General features: G+C 38.4%; 2 protein-coding genes across 6 annotated transcripts in view; one reads left to right on the plus strand and one right to left on the minus strand.

Moving 5' to 3' along the window:
- Positions 1-14,854, minus strand: part of LOC101747207 (uncharacterized) — a 41,203-nt gene extending 26,349 nt beyond the window's left edge. For all 3 annotated transcript variants that reach the window (XM_038020798.2, XM_062676640.1, XM_038020797.2), the window contains exons 1-6: positions 14,567-14,854; positions 5,249-5,941; positions 3,442-3,618; positions 1,552-1,703; positions 1,033-1,140; positions 162-337 (exon numbers count right to left, since the gene is read on the minus strand). In XM_038020798.2, the coding sequence (XP_037876726.1) occupies positions 162-337; positions 1,033-1,140; positions 1,552-1,703; positions 3,442-3,618; positions 5,249-5,941; positions 14,567-14,663 (1,403 nt within the window). In that variant the 5' untranslated portion in view covers positions 14,664-14,854. The remainder of the gene's footprint in view (positions 1-161; positions 338-1,032; positions 1,141-1,551; positions 1,704-3,441; positions 3,619-5,248; positions 5,942-14,566) is intronic.
- LOC101746939 (tyrosine-protein phosphatase 69D) overlaps positions 14,421-26,505 on the plus strand; it is a 64,085-nt gene continuing 52,000 nt past the window's right edge. For 2 of the 3 annotated variants that reach the window (XM_038020912.2, XM_062676641.1), the window contains exons 1-5: positions 14,421-14,526; positions 20,512-22,042; positions 23,772-23,904; positions 24,437-24,714; positions 25,425-26,164. In XM_038020912.2, the coding sequence (XP_037876840.1) occupies positions 21,958-22,042; positions 23,772-23,904; positions 24,437-24,714; positions 25,425-26,164 (1,236 nt within the window). In that variant the 5' untranslated portion in view covers positions 14,421-14,526; positions 20,512-21,957. Of the gene's footprint in view, positions 14,527-20,511; positions 22,043-23,444; positions 23,652-23,771; positions 23,905-24,436; positions 24,715-25,424; positions 26,165-26,505 lie in introns of those variants that run through there. The other variant, XM_062676642.1, reaches the window with a different exon arrangement.

Here is a 26,505-nt window from a genome sequence, read left to right on the forward strand (position 1 = left end):
AACTTTAGGTCTCATACAAAACAATTCAATGAACACGTAACCCATTCAGAAACAGAAGTTACAGTCGTGTTAAAGCTAGACAGAGACCGCATTATATGTGATGACGTCAGTGTTTTACTTCGCATGACTTTAGCTTGTGAGTAAAGGCAACGTAAACTCACCTACAGTAAACCAACGCCAGGCCGACAGCGGCGAGTAGCGCCAGAGGCAGTATGGCCAGTAAGGCCTTGGTCTTGGCGTCCCCCTGCGGCGCGTCCCCCACTTCCGCGCCCGCCCCCGCTGCCCCCACCGCCCCCTGCTCCCCGCCGCGCTCCACACACGATTCGCTCGACACCTCCTGAGAGGAATGACAACATTATTTCTCTAGGATTGTCATTTCACACCGCATTGTACTTGTTTTTTAAGGGATTTTATGACCTGGTAACTAAGACCTTTAGGTCAAGACTTATTTTAATTTATATTCTTATTTTTACGAAAAATGATATTATTAAATGAAATTAAATATCTCAGTAAAATGGTGGCATTTACTGGGACTTTTTCAGTGGACTTTTTGGAGGATCCCAAGAAGTTACATTTAGTGGCTTTGTTTGATTTTCCCACATTAGTGTACTTTCACAGATATTAAACAGTTAACAAACCACCGTTAATACACATTTAAACCTGAAGAAACAATAAGTAGACAAAATACAACAAATCACACAAGTTCACTCCTCGCGTTCCCGCCAAAAGGTCCCACTGTACTTGAAATATTATAATTTTGAATACCGTCATTTTAGAATTAACTAGCGACCCGCCCTCGCTTCGCTTCGGAAACTGTAATTTATTATTGATTTCTCCACTATTTAATGGATGTTATTATACATGTCCGTATCAAAATCCGTTGCGTAGTTTTAAAGGTTTAAGCATACATAGGGATATAGGGACAGAGAAAGCGACTTTGTTTTATACTATGTAGTGAAACTAAACTTTCGTCCATAGTTGACAATAAAAATATCCTAATCGCACCGCTCTGGGTGCTAAAGTTACACGTACCTGAGCGGCCGAAGGTTTCCCCATCACAAGCGAGCCTTCCTTAGCGATAGAAAACGTGACAGCATACAGGATCACTTCGTACCTAGTATTGTTCCAGAGCTCAACCGGCTGTGAAAAAATAAAAATATTCAGAAATTATTTAGAAGGACTGTTATACATAAACGGAAAAATGTTTTTTTTTATGCATCCTACGAATTCGCGGGGTCGTTGACCTAACGCGTCATCTATTCACGTTACATTGCGTGGCGCTTACAAAACATAAATCTCTTGTTACGCTGTGAACATCACCAGCCTCTCGAGACACGAGTACCAGATTCATTCGCGAAGCAGCTGCTCTTGAGTTGTTAAGTCTCCTTCGTAGGCGCTCGGGCAGCTGTTAGCAAATCCCACCCCTCCTGACTGAGCCATAACTCGCCCACCTATCCTGGTGAAACTGGAAAGGCCTCCGAGCCACCAGTAATCCCTCATTCATAAACAAAAAGACACAAGTACTGTTGTATCTCAGTCTAAGATACTTACGACGCTAAAAAACGTTTCCAAATCATCTTTGCTGGTCGGAAAAGTGACCGTCTTCCTCGGGTGGTGTTCCGGTATCTTCCTCAAGGTCACTACGTATTGGTTGAGCGTGTTGTTGAAGTAAAGGGGCTGTCGCCATTGTATGTAGAGTGACCCTGTTTTTGTTTTTGAATAAAAATTGTTAGTTAACAAACCATAATGTTATAACACATCCTATATATTGAGGGATCAAAGGATATTTGGTTTAAACGACATTTTGCTTAATACGCGACATTTACCTTTGTAATTAAAGGTGCATTTTATTTGATACTAGCTGACCCGGCAGACTTCGTAGTGCCTCAATCGATAAATAAAAGACCTAAACTTTTTTATAAATTAAACTTAAATCAAAACAAAAGGAATCCGTCCAACGGGGGACACGTCAAAGGAAAAACAACATTGTTATTTTTATCTACCTTTTAACTTCTCTGGACTTCCACAAATAATTCAAGACCAAAATTAGTTAGATCGGTCCAGCCGTTCTCGAGTTTTAGCGAGACTAACGAACAGCAATTCATTTTTATATTATTATATATAGATATATAGATTAGCATAAACAGTTCGATGTTTTTAATTGAACTTCAATTAAGTTTATTCCATACAAATAGCCGAAGAAGTTTTTTTCCTTATGTTTTTTCTTCCAAATTGTAAGCTTTAAATGGATCTCCTGTAAAGTTGCAAAAATGTTGCTTAAACCAAATATTCTTTCACCCCTCAATATACATAGGTAAAGATGAAAATTATCATTCTCTGTTATTGTTGTTACGTGAATTTGGAAAAACGAAACAGGAAGAGACCTTGAAGTTATTCTACTACAGCGCAGAAAAAATACTTCAAAAAAACTATCTTTTTGGCTACTAGAAATAATTTTCTACACTGATTTTTAAATAAAACCATAATAACGTTTTAAAAAATTATAACTAGAATTCACCGCATACATTATAAACACCAAATAATCATTCACTTTTTTCATGTAAACCAGAGCCTATCTTGAGATACGAGGTCAAAATAAGCAGAATAATATTACAAACTCGTGGGGATCCGTGGGGGCTCTGAATCCTACGACCTACCACTAGCAACCAGTAAATTAAGATCCTCATGCCTCACTAACCCATCCAATGTGCAACTAGCATTTTTTATTTAACAATGGTACATTGTGCACCGCGGGAGAAAAGTAGAACATTTCCTCCCGCGTGTAAAATTGCCAATTGGCAAACAAGCGGGATGAGATGTCCTACTGTTCTCCCGCGGTGCACATACTGTTTTTTCTCCTACCAGGCCAGGCGTTTTGAAGTCGTCGTGGCCTAAAGGATAAGACGTCCGGTGCATTCGTATATAGCGATGCAACGGTGTTCGAATCCCGCAGGCGGGTACCAATTTTTCTAATGAAATACGTACTTAACAATTGTTCACGATTGACTTCCACGGTGAAGGAATAACATCGTGTAATAAAAATCAAACCCGCAAAATTATAATTTGCGTAATTACTGGTGGTAGGACCTCTTGTGAGTCCGCACGGGTGGGTACCACCGCCCCACCTATTTCTGCCGTGAAGCAGTAATGCGTTTCGGTTTGAAGGGTGGGGCAGCCGTTGTAACTATACTGAGACCTTAGAACTTATATCTCAAGGTGTGTGGCGCATTTACGTTGTAGATGTCTATGGGTTCCAGTAACCACTTAGCACCAGGTGGGCTGTGAGCTCGTCCACACATCTAGGCAATAAAAATAAAAAATAAGGCGTGGAGTACCGAGCCGGGGTCCGATCAATTTTACACGCGGGAGGAAATATCTTACTTTTCTCCCTTGGTGCACAATGTACTATAGTACCTATCTACACGGGTGGAAACGTTATACCTTTATCCATATCGCAGGACAACTTCAAGATGATGGGTTCGGACGGAGGCTCCACGTCGGTCATGACGTACAACGGCTTCGATCTTGGGCTGAGGTGCGTCGACAAATCCGGGACCGTGAGGTACGGCGACGTGTTGTAGAAGGCGCGGACCCAAATCTTGTAAGCTGTGAACGGCTCTGAGGATTGCGACAAAATCAAACGAAAACACTATTAGTTAATACACCATTTATTTCTTCCTCTTTTTTTTTCCTACCTAAGCCTTGAGAGAGGCTACGCCAGCATAACCGAGCGAGTAGGTGAGCTCACGGGGCTCAAACCTGACGACGCTGCTAACACTAACTATAGCAAGAGCAATGCATCGCAGAATCTACCACCGGATCAGAAACGCGACCCACAGATCCGGCGGGAAACTCAGTGGGCTGTGTCTGGGGATTAAGTTTTTTCTCTAATAATAATAATCGAGCTTATTAATTCTTACTGGTGGTAGGACTTGTGAGTCCGCACGGGTAGGTACCACCACCCCGCCTATTTCGGCCGTGATGCAGTAATGTGTTTAGGCTTGAAGGGCGTTGCCGTTGTAACTACACCTTAGAACTTACATCTCAAGGTGGATGGCGCATTTACGTTGTTAATGTCTATGGGCTCCTTAACACCAGGTGGGCTGTCAACTCGTCCACCCATGTAAGCAATAAAAAAAAAAGAAAAACTACGATTGCGTACATCGAGAGCCAGAACGGTCCACCATATTCATACGCGAAGCAATTGCTCTTGAGTTGTTAGGTCTCCTTCGGAGGCGCTCGGGCAGCTGTTAGCAAATCCCACCCCTCCTGGCTGAACCTTTGCTCGCCCACCTGTCCTGGTGAAACTGGAAAGGCCTTCGGGCCACCAGTAATCTCTCAATCATAAAAAAAAGGTCCACCAAACGCACGATCAGTATAAACGAGTAGCAATCGTAATCCCTTATGTACACGCAATAAATTGATGCTACAATTAATGGGTCTCATTAGGCCGAAATTCATTACCCAGACATCGCCTGCGTCCCGCCACCCGCAGCGACTTACCGCGATAGCTCATTCACTCGACCTGACCGTGTCATTGGGGACGACAATAAAATAAAGCTACTGATGAAGTGTCACTTTAAACAGTTGAAAGATCGCGCGAGACTGCTGACCCGCATAATTCGAATGTGACTTGTTAGAGTGTGAGCACTCGTAACGATCAGTTAGGGTGGCGGGATTCTGTTTGTTGGATACATATGTTTTTTTTACCGAATCTATCGCAAAGCAAGTCCACATCCAACCAATACTTGGACACCGAGAGCAGCACAGAACAGTCATCATCATCATCATTCTTTCCTATTACCCTCTGCTGGGGTGTAGGGCTCGAATCAAATTTTTCCATTTAGATCGGTTGGGCAGTCTGTTCTAGCTCCTCCCACGTCATGCCCAGTAATCACCCTAAAGCAATTAAGACTTCAACGGCATTTTTTTATAGCTTAAATGTGTCGACGAGCTCACAGCCCACCTGGTGTTATGTTGTTACTGGAGCCCATAGACATCTACAATGTAAATGCGCCACACACCTTGAGCTATAAGTTCTAAGGTCTCAAGTATAGTTACAATGGCTGCACCACCCTTCAAACCGAAACGCGTTACTGGTTTACGGCAGAAATAGGCAGGGTGGTGGTACCCACTCACCAGTTATATCTCAGGCATATCTCAAGGTGGCCACACTGCGGTATCTATAGACTGTGGTCTTTACCCAAAGCAAATCTTGTAATTCAGTAACACGAATAAAGATACTCACTCAAATGCTTCAAGTTGAAAGCTACTACTTTGGCCGCTATCCCGGATTTATTCCACAGCGTCAGGTTCCTCGTATGCTTCGTACTGTCTTCCATCATAAGATCGCTCAAGAACACGTTGTTCTTTCGGACGTCTGCCGATTTCTGGACACCGCTTGCATTGAAGTCGTAATTCTGAACGCCTACCTCGTAATAAAGTATATACGCGATTTGTGTCATGTCCTTGTGCGGTTTCGGATGGACCGTTTTCTTAACGACTTCTATTGGTTCGTCGTTTTGCAGATTGACCTCAAAGTATTCGTACTGCTCCAGCTGTGGTGCCTTCGATTCGGTCACGTTATCATGAGAACGTTTTCTGTGTCGATGAGACCAAAGATCCCTCTTGGTCTTGTAAGAGTCCATTAATATACCGGAATTCGAATAATCATCGTTTTTATCGTTTCTATACATATCGTAGGGGTACTCTAGCTCTTTGAGCCTCTCTGAAGCTACGGATTCGGGAGCAGGATTGATGACGTCATTGGTCGGCCCGTCGTTTTGTGACCGAACCTTCTGAGGTGAAACAGGATCGGATTCGGTCGTGTCTTCTCGTATCGGCACCGGATGGACTGTGAAAGTTGAAGGCGGGGTCCATAGAAGATGTATCTCTTTCGAAGTCACATTATCTGCTGTCAAGTTCTGAGGAGCGGACGGAACTGTGAACAATTAATTTCAATGGCATACATACAATAGCATCAACATAATCACGATCTACAATCAAATCGTGCATTATAATCATTCACGAATAATAAATGGATAGATTGAAATTGTATGCTTTAAGATTAGGTCGGTTAGAATTTACGTACGAATACATATTTATAAAGATAAACAAATATTCGGTTTGATTCTTGTTGTTTTTTTTTTTTAAATCAAGGATTAAGATGTCGAAATCATTTTGAGTTGTTTTTTTTTTCTTTCTTTTATGATTGAAGGATTAATGGTGGTCCGGAGGCCTTTCCAGTTTCACCAGGACAGGTGGGAGATCACGGGCTCAACCAAGAGAGGGGCGGAATTTGCTAACAACCGCCCGAGCGCCTCCGAAGGAGACTTAATAACTCAAAGGCAACTGCTTCGCGTATGAATCTACTACCGGATCGGAGTCGCGACCCGCTGAGAAAAACCGGCGGGAAACTCAGCGGGCTTTTTCATGAAGACTACAATATTATAGAAAAGGTATTAACTAGTGAAGAGTCCAGACAGATGAGACGTTGTCACTCTAATGCTAATTACCACCTCCTACCGTACGTTGATGGCACTATGCCATTAACCTTCCATGAAGAGCCAATAACATCTGTGCAGAGTTTCCACTCAATACGACGCGTGAACGAAAAGAACAAACGCTCATTTTTTTTATATACCCTAACCGACACGACACGTCTTTTACGCCTATTAATCACTCCCCTTATTCCCTATTGATGCTGCTTGCTACCTTCAGCCTCAGTAAATGTATTCACACCTTATTCTCTTATGTAGCTTTTCCCCACTTACACCACTTTGGTAGGGTATCTAACGAGATCTTTTTTATTTTATTGCATAGATGGGCGGACGAACTCACAGCACAACTGGTATTAAATGGTTACCGGAGCCCATAGACATCTACAACGTAAATGCCGCCACCCACCTTGAGAGTTCTAAGATCTCAGTATAGTTACAACGGCTGCCCCACCCTTCAAGCCGAAACGCATTGCTGCTTCACGACAGAAATAGGCAGGGTGGTGGTATCTACCTGTGCGGACCCACAAGAGATCCTACCACCAGTAAAACTAGTTTGTATCGCTGTATTACTATTATTTCGATGAAACATTTCAGCAGGAGGACAAATAATACAATCAAGACTTCTGTGTCTTAAGACGAGTTCTGAAGTCCACGGGCTCCATTAACCACATTACGACAGACTCGATAATTTTCTGTTCATTCATAATTAAAACAAAACAAACTTATGTAGTTTTCTTCTCAACAGCTGCAATCTATATATATAAAAATGAAATTGCTGTTCGTTAGTCTCGCTAAAACTCGAGAACGGCTGGACCGATTTGGCTAATTTTGGTCTTGAATTATTTGTGGAAGTCCAGAGAAGGTTTAAAAGGTAGATAAATATGAAAATACTTGGAATGAAATAAAAATAACACAATTTTGTTTTCCCTTTGATGTGTCCCCAGTCGGACGGATTCCTTTTGTTTTTTTTTTTCAAAGTTTATTTTATTAGGTCTTTTATTTATCGATTGAGGCACTACGAAGTCTGCCGGGTCACCTATTAAAAGTTGACATGACTAGCGTCGTCCACTTATAGACATAAGGTCAAAGTTCCTATCGCATTGGAATATCCGGCTATCTTACATTACCCTCCGAACGGGAACGCGCGATCGCCTCGCTCCATTAACAGGCCAAGCGCTACATCACATTCGACGCTCTTACAAAACGTGGCGTGATGTTAAACAAATTACCGGACGGATAATTAAAACGAGTCAATTAAAAACGTTATGGTGCTGTACCGAACAATGGAGAGTTAATGGGGTCAGTGCCTTGGCCGACGTCACAATGGTGGTTGCCGTTCGATTTTTCGGATTACCCCGATCGAAGGAAGTCTAAGAATTTCAATAGTGACATATTAGAAAAGTCTTAGTCGCGGAGTTTGTTAATTGATGAGATTAAGTAATGTACCGTCGCGGAATTTAGGAGAAGTTTAGAAAAGAATCCTGTCCAGTGCTTAGTACGAGTTTTTAACGTTCTCGATAGCGTGAAAGTTAACTCAATTTTGTATGGACTTGGAACAGCGCCTCTAGTGGCAAACGTAGGCAAACGTTCCGACTCCATACAAATTTTAAGTTAACTTTTACGCTGTCGACAACCCTCAGACACAGCCCACTGAGTCTCTCGCCGGATCTTCTCAGTAGGTCGCGTTGCCGATCCGTTGGTAGATTCTGCGAAGCACGACTCTGGCTAGGGTTCGTGTTAGCAACGTCGTCAGGTTTGAGCCCCGTGAGCTCACCTACCAGTTGAGGTTACGCTGAAATAGCCTCTCAAGGCTCTCAGGCTTAGGTAGGAAAAAAAACGCTGTCGAGAACATCAAAACACTCGCACTAAGCACACAGGTACAAGGACACGCCGCGAGCTTGTATGGCTATGGGTTCTCAACAAATACGATTCACCCGATCCGAGTGAAATCTTCAAAATGATCTCCCGATTGAGGAAGCTGCATTAACGCTTTAGTGCCTATCGGGTAACCGCTCGACCAAAGATATAGTTGACGTCAATCAATGCGATCAATGCATCATTAAGGATAACGAAACAACTACTCGTCAGATATAAATAAAAAATATAAATAAATAATATAAAAGGAGAACCACAAGAGAACCATCAGCTTTAAAAAAAATCATCATTAAAATCGGTTCACCTATGAAAATTTCTAAAGCAACACAGATAAAAAAAAATCGAACTGAGAATCTCCTCTTCCTTTTTTGAAGTCGGTTAAAATGTGCCTCTGTGAAACAATACTTTTGAAGTCGTCATGGCCTAACGGATAAGACGTCCGGTGCATTCGTATTGAGCGATGCACCGGTGTTCGAATCTCAGGCGGGTACCAATTTTTCTAATGAAATACGTACTCAACAAATGTTCACGGTTGATTTCCACGGTGAAGGAATAACATCGTGTAATAAAAATGAAACCCGCAAAATTATAATTTGCGTAATTAGGTACTGGTGGTTTGACCTCTTGTGAGTCCGCGCGGGTGGGTACCACCACCCTGCCTATTTCTACCGTGAAGAAGTAATGCGTTTTGGTTTGAAGGGTCGGGCAGCCGTTGTATCTATACGTGAGACCTTACAACTTATATCTCAAGGTGGGTGGCGCATTTACGTTGTGGATGTCTATGGGCTCCAGTAACCACTTAACACCAGGTGGGCTGTGAGCTCGTCCAACCATCTAAGCAATAAAAAAATTAAAAAAAAACTATACTTGAGTAACTATACTTAAGACCTTAGAACCTATATCTCAAGGTGAGTGGCGCATTTACGTTGTAGATGTCTATGGGCTCCAGTAACCACTTTACCCCAGGTGGGCTGTGAGCTCGTTCTGATAAAATAAAACAAGTAATGTAAACATTAACATGCTGTCTAATGACGTCAGCAGACTGTATAGTGTGATACACAAGCAAGCCTCAAGGTACGTCACTTCCGGAAAAATGAAAACAGAGTGGAATATTGTCCGGTCTGGACATCAACGAAACTGGTGGTCTTTGATTGAATATCCAGCAGTGTGTGCGTGTTATTCAATTAAAAGACCACAAGTTCAAGACTATCCAACAATTTATTAGTCGATCTCTAAGAAAATTCACAACCCGTGAATTGTTTTCATCAGTGCTCAATTATTTTTAACTTGATAGCAATGTATGAAAATTACGAATACATTGAAAATCGATTGAATCCGTCGCCGAACGATGCCTATTCCACCTATAGTCGGATTTTTAATTAGACGAAGCCAGCTGACAGTAGCTAATGTCACTTTGTGAAATAAAGTTGCTATATTTAAAGTAATAGTGATGCGTTCAGTTCTCGTTCAATCACATGAATGAACAATGAGTGTGAAGAGTTAATCATTAATTTCAAACTATAAAAGAATATTATTTATATTTTACAATAAAATTGTATTAAAGTGCTCCAATATATGTTACTAGTAGTATGTAACTACAATCAGTTATTTTTATTTTCAGTACCTACCCATAATTGTTATATTTTATACGTCTATAATTTCAACTATTGTGTTATTTTTGTATAATTTCAACTGTATTGGAAATAGGACAGTCTTACAAGCTTCCTCGCAATGTTTTTCTTAATGTTTAAAACACTCGGTATTCAGTACAGGTAGATACTATAGGAACATAATATTTCGTCGAAAACTCGTTGGTATGTACAAAGCACGCCTAAAATTCGAACCCCGTACCCGATATTGGCAATTCGGCACACCAACTATTCACTAGACAATCCAGGTAATTTCATTAATTCAAAAGTTTTTTCAATCGTTCACTTTGTCACAACACTATTTTTATTTCATCAAAAACTGACAACACAGTAAACGTCAGTTGACTTCGTCTAATAAAAAATCCGACTATAGATAAGAGAAGCGTGATTGATACGCGGCAAAAGTACGCAAGGAGCTCATAATACGCTCTTTAGTAGCTTTCTCATTTCTTATTCTTAACTGTGACGGACTCGCAGCCCGACCCGTTTTTTTTTTTTTTTATTGCCTAGATGTGTGGAGGAACTCACAGCCCACCTGGTGTTAAGTGGTTACTAGAACCCATAGACATCTACAACGTAAATGCGCCACACACCTTGGAAAGCGATAATCTTGGAAAAACGACATAACGACAGACGACATTGGGTCGAATTTGCTTCGTTCCAAATATAAACAGCACGATGATAACAAATCTAACAACGAAACACGTCTTACCACAGTATACGAAATCTCAGTACTTTTACATTATACATAAATAAAAACTATAAATATAAATAATAATAAATAAATATTTACTAACAATCACGCCACGTTAACTGGTCCCGTGATAAGTTCGTAAAGAACTTGTGTTACAGGTACCAGATAACGAAAAAAAATATAATATTTTTATTATACACATACATATATTTAATATACACTCATAACCCTGGAAAGACATTTATATTTATCATACAAATATCTTCCCTTGGCGGGATTCGAACCCGCGACCCCCTTGTGTAGTGACCATGTCACTTACCACTACACCAGACGGCCGTATAATGAATTATGAATCATTGATGGCTGGTAAATAAAAGAGATCCTTCCGCTACACACGCTATCAAGTAAGAACAAAACAAAAGAAGCGATGCTGGTGGGGTTTGGGAAATACGTAACCAGGGGTCCATCAGTCGACCAGAAGGGAACTTTTTTGATACGGGCAAGTACAGTACGGGAGCGCTGATGTAAACTTACACACATGTATTACGTACTTAGCGGTGGTACGTCGCACCACCATCCTGTCGCGATACAATGACTTAGCCATGACAACCTTTGGGAAAATTCAAACAATAACACTGAGTCTTAGACCTTAGTCTCAAAGCCACGTCCTTACGGATCCATCAGATCCAATAACCTTTGCATTAGACGCTCTAACACTAGGAGCAGGCTTAGGGACCCCGGTAACCGTACTCGTCGAACTCGACGAAGAGTTCGACGTGCAACCTAACCCATGAATCAGCTCGCTGAGTTTTTCGTCGGATCTTCTCAGAGGGTCGCGATTCCGATCCGGTAGTAGATTCATTCGCGAAGCAGCTGCTCTTGAGCTGTTAGGTCTCCTTCGGAGGCGCTTGGGCAGCTGTTAGCAAATCCCACCCCTTCTGGCTGAACCTTTCTCGCCCACCTGTCCTGGTGAAACTGGAAAGGCCTCCGGGCCACCAGTAATCCTTCAATGACAAAAAAAGAAGTCTCAAAGGTGGGTGGAGGCATTCGCATAGTGATGTCTATGGGGTCCAGTAATGAGGTGTTAGGAGAATTCGTTCAACCATCAATGCATTAAAAAAAAAAAAATTTTTGGAAGTTATGTTGAAATATAATGGTATCAACCCTTACTGAAGGTAAAGTTATAAAAATATTTTCATCTGGCTCACTTTTGTACTTCCCTGGTACAATTAAGGTGAGATTAATGATAGCTGTGTCTGGATTTCACCAATAGCTAGGTGATGGGCTACATGGGCCCTTTGACCTTACCACTACTAATTATCAAAATTATCAGTTTGTCAGTAAGTAATGTCACCAAAATATATGAGATTTCATAAGAGGTTTATGTTAAGTGGTCTTTTAATACTTGCTTATTAAATATATATTGGTTATTCCACATAGCTTTGATTTCAGTAGAAAACATTATAAGAGCAAAGAATAACTTTTTTTTTTTATTGCGATTATATGCAAATGGACGATCTCACAGTCCACCTGGTGTTAAGTGATTACTGGAGCCCATAGACATCTATAAAGTAAATGCGCCACCCACCTTGAGATATAAGTTCTAAGGTCTCAACTATAGTTACAACGGCTGCCCTACCCTTCAAACCGAAACGCATTAGTGCTTCACGGCAGAAATAGGCAGGGTGGTGGTACCTACCCGTGCGAACTCACAAGAGGTCCTACCACCAGTAAAGGTCCTATCACCAGTACTTTTCTTTCATAGCCTTTACTCCTTCACCCTACTTTGTTACTTCATTCATTTATTTATTTTTATTACTCTGTGATTAATTAGTCTAATACTAAAATTACTTATTTTATAGGGACATGTAATTAGTTCTTGACCTTTATTAGTCATTAAAGGACTTTATATACTTTAATATAGCTCTTCTTACAGAATTATAAATGGAATAGTAACAATGTCAATAGTTTGTACTTGTCAATAGTTACTGGCACTGGCACACGATTCACTATAATTAACCTATTTTCGTAGATTTGTTTCACATATTATTATGACAGTTGGATTCATTGCATGGGAATACTAAAACAGAAGATTATTATATAGGCTACTACAAATAAAAGATGCGGGGCAGATTAGTACTAATATATACCTGCATATTCTGGTTAACAAATCAGTCTCCATTACATGGATCATACAATGATTTGATGAACAACTAATAACATTGCATTAAGTTCTGAATACTTGAGAGCATCAGTACAGTCCCACTGTATTCTTTTTTTCCATTCTAGATGAACTTTCCAGCTAGAACAATCTCACATGCCATAGACATTAGAACGAAACGAAAAACTGAATCTAAATTCCTGTCCCCTATTAAGTTCCCTTCCCTTTTTATTAAGTTCATTTCAAAATCCGAGACAAAATAGTGTAGCCTCAAATTACCTGAATCTCACTGTACTGCGTACACATATATTACATTAGACTAGTGAGCAAATTATAATATCTAAGATACTAATTAATAATAGTTTAAAAAAACTAACAAAATACGCTTTTATAGAAAATCCACCCATATGGAAAACCTGACCATTAAAATAAGACACATGATTGCATTATTGGCATTAATAGACAATAAAACCTACCCTCCCAGGTTCACAACATGCCCTACCAACAATTATAAAATTTATAAATTTTACAGGTGCCATTTCAGATCCAATTTTACTAAGTAATTAGATTACTATACATTTTTTTTAGAAAAGTTTTCCAAAATGAACAAATATCATCAAACAATAAAAAGAGTTACACAATTACTTAGTAATAAAAATGTGGATACAGTATTATTTTACAGTTTCAAATATAAGTATATTTCTTCACTTTCCAGTTTTTAAATCTGTTATTTAATTATTTAACTCATTTTTCATACCCAGTGATCTCAAATGATATATACAAATGTATCAAATGAATGATAGTACATACTATGTTGTTTATAAATATAATATAGATTTTATTTTAAAATGAATACCTCACTGTATATTGTAAGTTTATCCAATACAGCATACAATTTAGCAATCATCGTAAAATGAATTTTCAATTAAGTTCTTAGTATAGTCAACATCGGCAATGAAATAAGAAATTATTTCCTGGGCTATAACCCTGGTCAAGATTGGTTGATATTATGTTAAACTTAAAGTTGCTTCTAGCACCTTCAAGCAAAACCTCTCTTTCTCATAATCAATATTTTATAGATCAAGTTTACAGTTTTTGTTTTGTATGCTGGGTGGTTGATCTCATGGCCCGCCTGGTGTTAAGTATTTACCGGAGCCCAAAGAAATCTACAATGCAAATGTCGCTACACACCTTGAGATATGAGTTCTAATGTCTCAACAAAAGTTAAATGATTAAAACAAAATATGCTTTAATACAACAAAAATATTATTCAATAGTAACTGTATTGTTGGGAATCACACAGTAAATTTAAAACACTAATAAAATGACAGTTTTGATGTAGGATATGCGACAATATAAATGTAATTTACGTATGAACAATTCTTCATCGATATTCAATCAATTTAATTTAATTGTATTGACTGACTCACTCTATTAAGGAGTACTTAATACTAATGCAAAACAGACGGAAAATATGCTGAGACTGTTTGACATTTCTTTATCGAATCGAATGAATACTGATAAGAATAATTCTTTGGTTCGTAATTAGCTTTCAAGACGACACACCAAAGATTCGGTACGAAAACCCGTGGGCGAGCTGTCAAGTTTCAGGATAATGCCGTAAAGTAAAAAAATGAGATATAACAGGTAATAATATGTTTTAATCCTATTAATCTACCAAACTCACCGTAAATCTCCTTAATTTCGTTGTCGCCAGCATTATCACAATGAACACACAAAATAAATATACCAAAAATGGCTCCTACCGAGTAATGAAAATACATCTTAGAATCACTATACACACGTTACAGACGTGCGTATTATTCTTAAATACTACTTATATACCACATTTTCACTTTGTTATCTGATTAAAACGGAAATAATGACGTTAATAAGTCATTTATATCGTCTTAAAAGTATCAATAAAACTTCCATCAAGCGAGCGAGACCCAACCGTCTGTCATTTTACTTGTCAATAGATTTTTTTTTTTTTTTTTTTGGAGTTTATGGCCTGGTATCTAGACCTTTAGGCCAAGTCTTAAGTATTTTTATTCAGTTTATTATAATTTCCCCACTGTATTTTTGATGAATTTATATAGAGGCACGTAATAGGATCTATTTTTTAACATATCACTCAGGCGGCGGGAGGGATCTTGCACTGTCACTTGATTTTGCACTATGTCACTAATTTCACTGACAAGAATCAATCTGTCAAACGAAAAGCACTCACATTTAAATATGAAATGTTCGATATCACCAACCGAATCATTGCAGAAGGTGCAATAGCTGCTCTCCACTATTCCCAACCGAGCTAGGTGGGCTGGGACGGTCGAGTGACCAAAACGCAGTCTGTTTATAATCGTAATAAAGTCCCGACTGGCCATTTTCAGTTTGTTATACCATGGTGCTACAGGTAGATTTGTTTGAACATTTCCATACCATTTACCCTTCTGTTCTTGGTCTTGTTTCCAAAATTCGACCCATAAATTATTGACCTGGTTGTCAATAGTTTGATAACAGTCAGTCAAAGGTACTTTTACTATGGAGCTAACATCCAACATGTTGGTTCCATCACGTGCAATTTTATCTACTATCTCATTTCCTGTTATGTCCCTATGTGATGGAATCCACATGAAAGAGACCTGTATACCCTTTTGTGCATAACTAAATAACAATTTTTTAATATTATACAAAATATAGTTTTTTTTAAAGTCAAATCTGAGATTGGTTAAACTTTGGACCATACTTAAACTGTCTGTTAAAATTAAAAAGTTATTAAAACTATTTATACGTGCGATCCTCTTCAGAGCTTCGAGGGCCGCATATACCTCTGCAGTGAAAACACTGCATTTAGGGTCCAGAAGAAAGCTTTGACCAAACTTAGATTGGGGATCATAAACAGCACTGCGCACAAAGAGTTCACTTTTACTACCATCTGTATACAAAGTATAGTAGTTATTGTTGGAAAGAAAACTTAACAATTCACTATTATTAAAAATTTTTTTAGTAACAATATTGGTCTCAAATATAATACAGGAATATGGGTATGAGTAACATGTCCACTTTGATTGTTTAATTACATTTTTAAAATCTTCATTCATTTGCAGTACAATGAGAGGCAGAATTGGGAAAGAACCTCGTAAAAGCTCACCTCCCGAAGTCTGCTGGGCTGAGCATTGTACAGGAAAAGGTACTATTTTTTTGAGAACATTATCATTACCAGATAACAGCTTTAGTAAATATCTCTCTATTAGCAAAAGTCTTCTAAGACACAGTGGCATTATTTTGGTTTCAACTTCCATAGCTCGTATGGGAGTTGAACACATAGCCCCAGAAATAATTCGCAGAGCTTTGTTTTGAATTATGTCTAGTTTTTTTACACAACTACTATTTGAGTAGGCTAAACAACTGTAGTCGAAGTGGCTTCTGACTATAGATTTATATAGCATACTTAAAACATTGGGGTCTGCACCCCAAGACACACCAGCTAAACATCTTATAATATTTAAGCCCTTAAGAGAGTTAGTTATAATGTGATTGATGTGTAAATTAAAACAAAGTTTGTTATCAATGACAACACCCAGGAATTTATGGTTTGGTACAACTGAAATAGGATGATTATTGTAGAGTATGCCATTAGAGGGAAAATCTTTACTAAAAATCATGGCCTTGCTTTTGTTAGGGTTAATCTGTAGAGCCAACCTGTCATTATAATATATGTACAATTGATCTAGAGCATTGTTTATACTATTTACAGCTCTATCTACATTATGGTCTGTACAATATATTACAAGATCATCTGCAAATTGTAAAATATTTACACCTTCTATATTTACAAAATTAAGAATTTGACTAGTATATATATTATACAGCAGTGGAGATAATGTAGCCCCCTGCATTGTACCTTTGGAGACCTTTCTGGGACCATGGAGAATATTATTATGCCTTATATACAAAGTTCTATCTGTTAAAAAATTAAATAACCAATGGCAAAGTATGCCTGGTATACCAGTGTCAGAAAGAACTTGAACCAAAATGCCAGGGTCTACATTATCAAACGCACCTTGAACATCCAGAAAAACACAAACACTGGACTTATTATTATTATTGGCATATTTCAGATCTGACAAGAGAGAGATGAAGCTGTCAGCACAACTTCGCCCTCTCCGGAAGCCATATTGAACATGTGGAATGATGTTGTTCACCTCTACATAAGACTCAAGACGCATCTTTATCATGTTTTCATTAAGCTTTCCAACACAAGATGACAGTGATATGGGACGATATGAGTTAGGGTCTTCAGGTGGTTTGTCATGCTTAAGTAGAGGGATTACACACTGTGTTTTCCAAGATTCAGGAATTTTTTTTAAGTGCCAAAGAGCATTAAGATTAGCTAATAGTTTCTTTTGAACGGACTGATTTAGGTTTTTGATTAAAATATATGGACAATCATCTAAACCAGGGGTTGTGTTTCGTCTGGATTGTAAACTTGTACAAAACTCACTCCAAGTAAAGGGCTCTATGAGAAAACTGGACTTTTGAAGACTATTATTAATTTGAAAATAACTTTCTAGATTATCAATAACCCTACATCCATTCTGAGATAATTTTTCTAAGAGAGGGACAACAAATTCGTCTTTATATGTTCTATTATTGCATTTTATTCGTTTAAATAACTTGATGTATTTCCAAATAATACTAACAGGTGTAGTTCTGTTAAAAGTATTACAGATGTTCGCCCAACCATTGCGTTTATGTTCTGAAATAGTCTTTTTCTTAACAGCATCAAGTTTTTTATAATTAATGTAATTATCAATGGTTGGATGTCTTCTGTATAGTTTTAAAGCTTCATAAGTTTTAATAACACTCTGTTCACATGTGTCACTCCACCAAGGTGCTGGAGGTTTGCAACGATAGTTATTTGCTTTGACAAACTTTGGCACAGTATCCCTCTTAAGTGTATCAAGCCTTTCGATAAATTCGTCATATGACTGTAATGGATTCTCATTATTAACTTCAAAGTTAGAAAAAGCAGTTAAAGATAGCTCATTGTATTTCGTCCAGTCTGTCTTGTTGTATAAGAATTTTTCAATGGGAGGATTAATTTGGTATCTATCAACGGACAATAAAACACGAGTAAGCGTAGGAAAATGATAGCTCCCCATAGAATCATCATGCACCCACCATTCGCATAGTGGAGTGATTGGAGCACTACAAAAACTGACATCAATAGCCGATGGATTTCGGTTAGGATAATTAATAGTAGTGAAGCTACCATTGTTAAGGACACATAGATCAAATTCATCAATTAAATCGTATAACTGATGACCCCGACTTTTCGTGGTCATACACCCAAATGCCACATGGTGAGCGTTGAAATCTCCAGCCACATATATTGGCTTAGGCAAATCTCTAATTATATTACGCAGTTTACTTATTCTGAAGCTACCATTCGAGGGAGGACAGTATACACATAAAATCGTTAAGTGGTTACCACTTACATATAACGATAATGCCACAGTCTGAATGTCTTGGTAAAATCTGGTTTGAATAATATTATATTTAAAATACGGTTTGATCAAAATTGCTACTCCACCATGCTCATTTTGAGCATTATGATAGTGGGAATTATATCCCGAAATTTTAAAATGCTGAGTATCTTTCAGCCAAGTTTCATTGAGTAGACAGATATCAACATTTTGCTCAGCTAAAAATTTAGACAATAAAGGTTTTTTTCTATGTATACTTTGAATATTGTATTGAGCGATACATAACTGCTGTATGTTCTGTACTGTACTATCCATTAATGTGACAGATTTTTTAAAAGTAAGTCTTTTATGAACAGTGTAGTCACCGGTTCATTATCTGTTTTATTACCCAATTCAACTAAAGTTTGGACCATTGCCATCAGAATATTCTTATTGTTTGCAATTTGAGCCTTAAGTTGAGTTTGGTTCAAGTTGGGTTCAGGCACTGTTTTATTTACATTATTTACAATTTTTACATTTTTATTTAATTTATGTACACTTTGGTTTATTGATGGCAGGGTCTTAACAATGCTGCTCGACTGTGTAGGTAAAGATGGAAAATCAGATGTCGTAATTGTATTAGCCACAGAGGCATAAGTAATGTTACCCTTCTTTTCAAGTATTTTTTTCATTTTTATTGGGCAAGATTTGGAAATGGCCAGGTGAGGGCCACTGCAATTGACACAACACAAGTTCTCTTTTTTATCACAGTCTCTGAAATTATGTTCCCCAGCACATATCGAGCAACGTTGTTTACCATTACAAATTTTCGCAGGGTGGTTGAACTTGAAGCACCGGAAGCATTGCTGCAACGGCGGGACATATTCAAACACCCTGAACGAAAATAGGTCATATTGGATGTTGTCGGGCAGAACATTTGATAGGAAAGTTATACTAACAGTCTCAAGACCTACAGTACTTTGACCGACTTTTTTCGTGAATCTTCTCACTGAAATAATTTCATAGATCGAAGACAGTTTTGTATATAAGTCCTTGTTCGAAATGTTGGTAGGCACATATCGGATGATTCCAGTTTTTTCTATTTGCGCTGCAGGAATATGCGCCTTCAAGTTATGCTTTGTTAAAAAGTCTGTATTTGTGATGAAATTATTTGCAGTGTTGTATTGCTTAAAAACAACTGCAATTTTGTTGGCATTGACTCTATGTAAAGCTACTACACCTTTCACTTCCGAAGTAAAAATATGATTCAAGTAAACTGGGCTTTTATTTCCAAGTTTAACCTGTTGGTCCTGGCTTTCAACAAACACTTTGAAGTCTGTATTTGTACAATGTTCAGGATAAAGTCTCAGATAACCTGGCTTAAAAAACGGAATAAAGACATCCTCACCGCCGCCTGCTTCAGGTCCACATTCCTTCGAACCTCTTTTACGAAGAATTTTGGAACGTTTCGGGGTTCCACCTGGATCCTCCGGTTCGTTCATTTTATTATTTAACAAAATGTACAATTATTTACACTATATATATATATACTATATAAAATAAGTTTTGGTAATATTTTAACGAAAAACAGTAAAAATATTTAAATCGACCGCCACGTTTGGAGTTCCCGCCAAAAAAAAAACTTGTCAATAGAATAAACAACTAATGTTGCCAATTACTGTCTGTGAAGCTTACATGAGAAATTAAGAATACCCAATATGTTTATAACTCCAAATTAGTAATACGAATATTTTTGAGCTCTTAAATTACAATGTTTCCATAAACTTTATTATATATTGTAGTCGTCGTGACCAAAAAGATAAAACGTCCGGTGGATTCGTGTGTAGCGATGCATCGGTGTGCGGATCCCGACGGCAGGTACCAATTTTTGTAATGAAATACGTACTTGACAAATGTTTCATGATTGACGTCCACGGTGAAGGAATAACACCGTGTGATAAAAATGAAACCCGCAAAATTATAATTTGCGTAATTACTAGTAGTAGGACGTCTTGTGGATCCGCACAGGCAGGTTTTTTTTTCCTACCTAAGCTGATAGACTTGAGAGGCCATATCAGCGTCGTCTTAACTAGTAGGTGAGCTCACGAGGCTCAAGCCTGATGGCGTTGCTTACACGAACCCTAGCAAGAGCCGTGCTTCACAGAATCTACCATCGGATCGGAAACGCGACCCACTGAGAAGATCCGGCGAGAAACTCAGTGAGCTGTGTCTGAGGGTTAATTTACTCGTCAAGCCCTTCGTCACAAGCGACGGGTTCGATGAGAACGATGACCGGTGCTTGAGGTACCTAAAAGCACCGTTAGTGGATCGGGAGGATCCGAAGTGACGTGTTTGGGGCGATGTCGACTGCTTTCCATTCTTTCCGCAGGATCGGAAGGGTGGACGAGCTCACAGCCCGTCTGGTATTAAGTGGTTACTGGAGCCCATAGACATCTATCTACAACGTAAATGCGCCACTCACCTTGAGATATAAGTTTTAAGGTCTCATACAGGTGGTACAGGTACCTCAGGTATAGGGGCAGCCGTTGTAACTATACAACGGCTGCCCCACCCTTCAAGCCGAAACGCATTACTGCTTCACGGCAGAAATAGTCGGGGTGGTGGTACCTACCCGTGCGGACTCACAAGAGGTCCTACCATCATGGTCCTACCAATGCGGGTAGGTACCACCACTCTGCCTATTTCCATTGCCATAAAGCAGTAATGCGTTTCGGTTTGAAAGGCGGGGCAGTATTAAAAGTAAGACCCTTACAACTCTTGTCTCAAAGTTGGCATTTACGTTGTAGATACATAACACCAGGTAGGTCGTGAGCCCGTCCACCCAAATAAGCAAAAAAAAAAAATATTTTGGAAATCAAAATCGATTATATCATTTTTATAAAAAAAAAATTGTAGAATTATAATTATAATAATTTATACATCATCACCCTGTAAGAATTTTCACAAAAGGCATAAATTTAGTTATGTCCGTCTTTAAGAAAGACTCTACCGTTTTAATCAGGATTATGGCAACCATTGTATTGGGGCATAGGCTTAGTCAATAACAATACCCAATAAATTATAAACCGCAATTGTCTACACTAAACGATCATCTGAATCATCATCTTAACATAGAGATATTCACCTAGATTTATTAAAAGGTTATTTTTTTTTTGTCATCTTAATAGTTATAGCAGTGATTTAAAGAAAAATAAAATCTCTCCAGTATGTATCATAGACCTGACTTCAGTGGTATGTATATATTATGAATAAATTCTCTCCAGTATATAATGTGAAATATTTTGGTGTTGAAATGTCTTGCTACTAATAAAAGTTTGTGAATGTCACTGTCACCATCAGTAATACCTACGTGAATCATTTTGTCGTAAAAATGGTAAAATCAAGTAATTCTTGCTGGCAACACTTCTCGGTACACTAGCGGATTGTTTGGTCGGCTTTGGGTGTCAGCCGCTTTGTAATTTCAGTGATAAATGTAGAAATGGACAGTGTAATTTTTGTTTAAGTGAATAGAACATGATTTAATTGTATGGTTATGTGATTATTAAAACGATACGCTGTTTAGTTTACATGAAAGACAGGTACTTCCGCCATGACAATGGGTACTGTGGTCGGGAAGTGTTCCTTCGCGTTTTTAGTTTATTTGGCGTGTATTGAACTTTTGTATCCTGTTTTGGGTAAGTTTGGTAATTTCCTAGATATAATTCATAACTGAAAAACGTCAAATCGGCTTTATATAGTACAAAAATGGTGAGAACATTTCAAACAAGGATGAATTTTTTATTTAAGGAAAAGCGCATTTTGTACTATAAACTTATTTATAAATTAGGATAATTACAAAAGAGTCTCGATTACATTATACCGATATTTTCATTTTATTTGAGTCAGGACAAACTAACTAAGGAACACTACAAGATATGAATGTTAGTATGAACTTTATAATCAGGAAGTAATAGGTATATTAAGAAAAAATAAATTGATATTAGTCACAGGATAACAACCAGTTTAAAATATATGAAATAACAGCAGTAGGCGGTGTTTTGGTTGTCCTTCTGACAGCCTAAACTTCCATGAGCGATGGTGACTACTTACCATCAGGTGGGTTGTATACTTATGCGCCTACAATGTCCATAAATAAAAGTGTAATTCAATAAAATTTGTGAATATTTCTTTTCATTCTTCATATATCAGCGAAACTAAATAATTTATTTGATTTTTAATAAATGAGGCAATGCAGTTCACTATTTCCATTCAGAAGTTATTATCGGATTCAGGTATATTAAATGCATTTATCCTGCAGTACTACTACAAGTGAAATTTGGATTGAATAATATAAATAGACTAAAGTTGAATTTTTAGTTTTCAATTATTTTATTGTATATTGGATCTGCAAGTTCAGGGACAACCCGGCGTTAAGTGAATGCCACCCTCCAGGTTGAGATTTGAGCTCAAATATATTGTATAACTGCTGTCCAATGGTTCATATTGAAAAAGAAAAAAAAAAGTTTTGTGGTAGAAAACTTGAGTATTATCTACCAGTAATAATGTAATTTTGATTAGTTGTTATTCTTACATCATGAAACATGTTTGTAAACATCTGTTCAATAGAACAGAACTAGATAAAATTGGTACCTGCCTGTGTGATTTAAGCACCAACATAGTTGAGTTTCTCGATATAAGTAAAACCTGGTGAAAGCAACTTGCATAAGTTTTATTCAGAATTAGTGGTTTCCACAATCATAGACAGATATAGATGTAACTATACTTCAGACCTTAGAACTTATATCTCAAGGTGTGTGCCGGATTTACCTTATAGACGTCTATGGGCTCCAGTAACCACTTAACACCAGGTAGGCTGTGAGCTCGTCCATCCATCTAAGCCATAAAAAAAAGATAGAAATCTGAAGATCATTACTCATCTGAATTTTCTAGACGAATAATGCAATAAAAATACAACAATTTTTGTCAGTAATACATATATTAAGCAACACAAACTGCTTTAAAATGATTGTGTTATCATATCAATTTGACTTTGAACAAATCGGTCACTGCCTGTATAATAAGCATGTATTTAAATTTAAAAAAACCGATGATGCAATGAGTGAGTGTAGAACATTGAAGATCACACATTTTTTTAAAATAATGATTCACTTTAGGTTATTATGTGATCTTTGTGGCTTTTTAGCTTACTTTGTATTAGTTTTGGATATTCATAACACATGGATTCTAAAGAATTATCAGAGCTGATAGTAATTACAACGTGAATATTGCTGCCCATCTTTGCATGTAAGATTGTTTTAATTACATTAGTAAAACAGCTCACTTCTTTAAACTGCAAAGTATGATTTGGTCATAAATATCTTTATCTGACTATTCTTTGGCTTAAAAATGTCCTTTAATTCACAGCTGAAGACAATGGAATTAGTTTAACAGCAAAAGGTGAAATCGGTAATGAATCAAATATTACTTGTGTTGTGCCCCTAGAAAATGCTACTGTTGAGTGGCAGTTTCAAGGAGAATCACTCAAAAAAGATAACAGGTAAGCTTGATGCTATATTATATTTTTGTATGTATGTTCGTGGTTGAACCCCATTGTCAATATCACTATGCTGAAACAACAGAATCTGAAAGACCTGAATTTACTGCACGTCATTCATGTAGTAACTAAGAAAGTTTATTGAATAAAGAAAATACTAGGATTTTTTTATTGATGGTACCATGGTGCCTCCTGTGGCCCACTTGATGGTACTGTGCTCATTGACATCAGCAAGCAGCAATTTGAACATTGCACTAAAGTATTACAATTGTCAACTATGAATGCGTGATGGAAGGTTGTATTGTGTGTCCAAAAAGATGAGTAGCCTACTGATTACTATACTCCATTTATTTCTGCAGAGAAACAGCAACCCTCAACGTTATGTCTTTTGGTTTGTGGCTGTGTGATGCCTATAGGCTCCAGTAACCACTAAACCACCACCATGACGTGGGTGGTGAGCTAATTTACCCATCTCTCCAAAATACCTGCTTCCAGAATACGATTTGTAAAGAAGCTTTTGTTTGTTATATTCTAGACTACACATCACCGCATCTCAAGGTACACTGTCGAGGAAAGATCAAGATGGCTCATTGCAGAAGACTACAATTTCCACAATCATCATAACCAATACTACATCAGATTATGAAGGGAATTATACTTGTATAGCCAAGCAAGGAACCGAAGGACCCAGTATAAAGGAGTCTAGATTTCTGGACCTCAGTTTCCCAGGAAGGCTCATAAACACAACTAAAAGTCCTATCCGTGAAAATGCTACTAATCACAATAATGTCACTCTGGAATGCATATTTGAAGGTCAGATTTCATGTAAATTATAATAATTAAAATAAATCTTTCAATAAATCAATCAATTTTTTTTTATTGCTTAGATGTGTGGACGAGCTCACAGCCCGCCTGGTGTTAAGTGGTTACTGGAGCCCATAGATATCTACAACGTAAAATGCGCCACACACCTTGAGATAGAGTTCTAAGGTCTCAGTATAGTCATATATTTGTAATTGGCTATTTATTAGTACCGTTTTACATTTAAATTAGCAGTTCAGTGTGAAAATTATACTGATAAACTGTTATACAAATGTCTCGATGGTGCAGTACTTAGCGGTACTGACTATTGCACTGAGGGTTGTGGGTTTGATTCCCACATCAGGCAAACATTGTGTGATGAACATATTTTTTTACTCTCTGGGTGTTTATTATCTATATTTAAACATATAAGTATATTTATCAGTCTCTGGCACCTGTAAAACTGGGAATCCTAAATTGGGACTGGATGATCATGCATGACTTGGTTCCTGTTATTATTATAAATGAGACTTCTGATGACTCAAGTAGCTAGTATTCTTCTGGTGATGTGCCTGGTAAAAAGCACTAGAAATGCCATGGGCTGCTACTACTGCTGTTCATAAAGTACTTTTTTGATTATTTTTTAATTGGTTTCTGTTAGTTGAAGGATTTTCTTATAATATTGGTGGACAATAGATTGTGAAACACAATAATATTTACAGTTTATAAGCCTGGAACGGTCGTGTGGTCGAAGCGTGGCTCGGAAGACGACACCAGCAACCTGAACGATATAAAACAAGAGAATATAAACCTTAAACAAGTGAAGAGCTCCGTCGTGGTCCGCATCCGGAACGCGGACAACGACGACGGCTCGTACGTCTGCGAGGTGGACGACCACGTCACTAGCAGGCGGCTGTCCGGCGTCATCGACATCCACGTGTACGCGATGCCGGTCGTGGCCGTGGACAAGGCGGTCGCCGTCAACACCACCGAGGTCTTCCTCAACTGGACGGTCAAGTCCTACAGGCAGAAGATCGCGAACTACACCCTGATGTATCGCGTGAACTCGTCCAACGAAACGTTTCGGTTTTGCCGCGAACCGATAGACGTGAACAACACTTCGTTTGTGCTGAACGACCTGAACGCCTCCACGGAATACCAGCTGGTCCTGCAGGTCACCACCGCCTACGGCACGAGCAAGTCCAAAAACGTGATCGTGAGAACTTTGGACAAGGAACCGGTGTTTGTGCCGAACATTTCTATTAACGGTTTTTCCGCGACGTCAGTGACGATAGGCTGGCAACCCCCGCCCGAAGAAATATCGTCTCTGATCCACTACTACCTGTTAGAGGCGAGGAAGAAGGACGAGAACTCAACGAGGCGAGCCTACCACTCCGGAGGCATCATGAACCTGCCCTACATGTTCGACAACTTGGAGCCTCACAGCACTTACATATTTCGGGTGAGTTGTATTGGCAGCACATAAGTTTATCTGTCCATTATAATTTGTATGTTTTGGGTCTTTCCAGTTCCTGGAGAACATAAATAATAAGATGGTACTGTACTGGTGGTAGGAACTCTTGTGAGTCTGCGCGGGTGGGTAGCACCACTCTGCCTATTTCTGCCGTGAAGCAGTAATGCGTTTCGGTTTGAAGGGTGGGGCAGCCGTTGTTACTTGAGACTTCAGCACTTATTCTCAAGGTGGGTGGCGCATTTACGTTGTGGATGTCTATGGGCTCCAGTAACCACTTAACACCAGGTGGACTGTGAACTCGTCCACCTTGGGTTGGGTTGGCGGTATTG

Source organism: Bombyx mori, chromosome 27 (assembly GCF_030269925.1).
Source record: "Bombyx mori chromosome 27, ASM3026992v2".
Taxonomy (NCBI): Eukaryota; Metazoa; Arthropoda; class Insecta; order Lepidoptera; family Bombycidae; genus Bombyx; species Bombyx mori.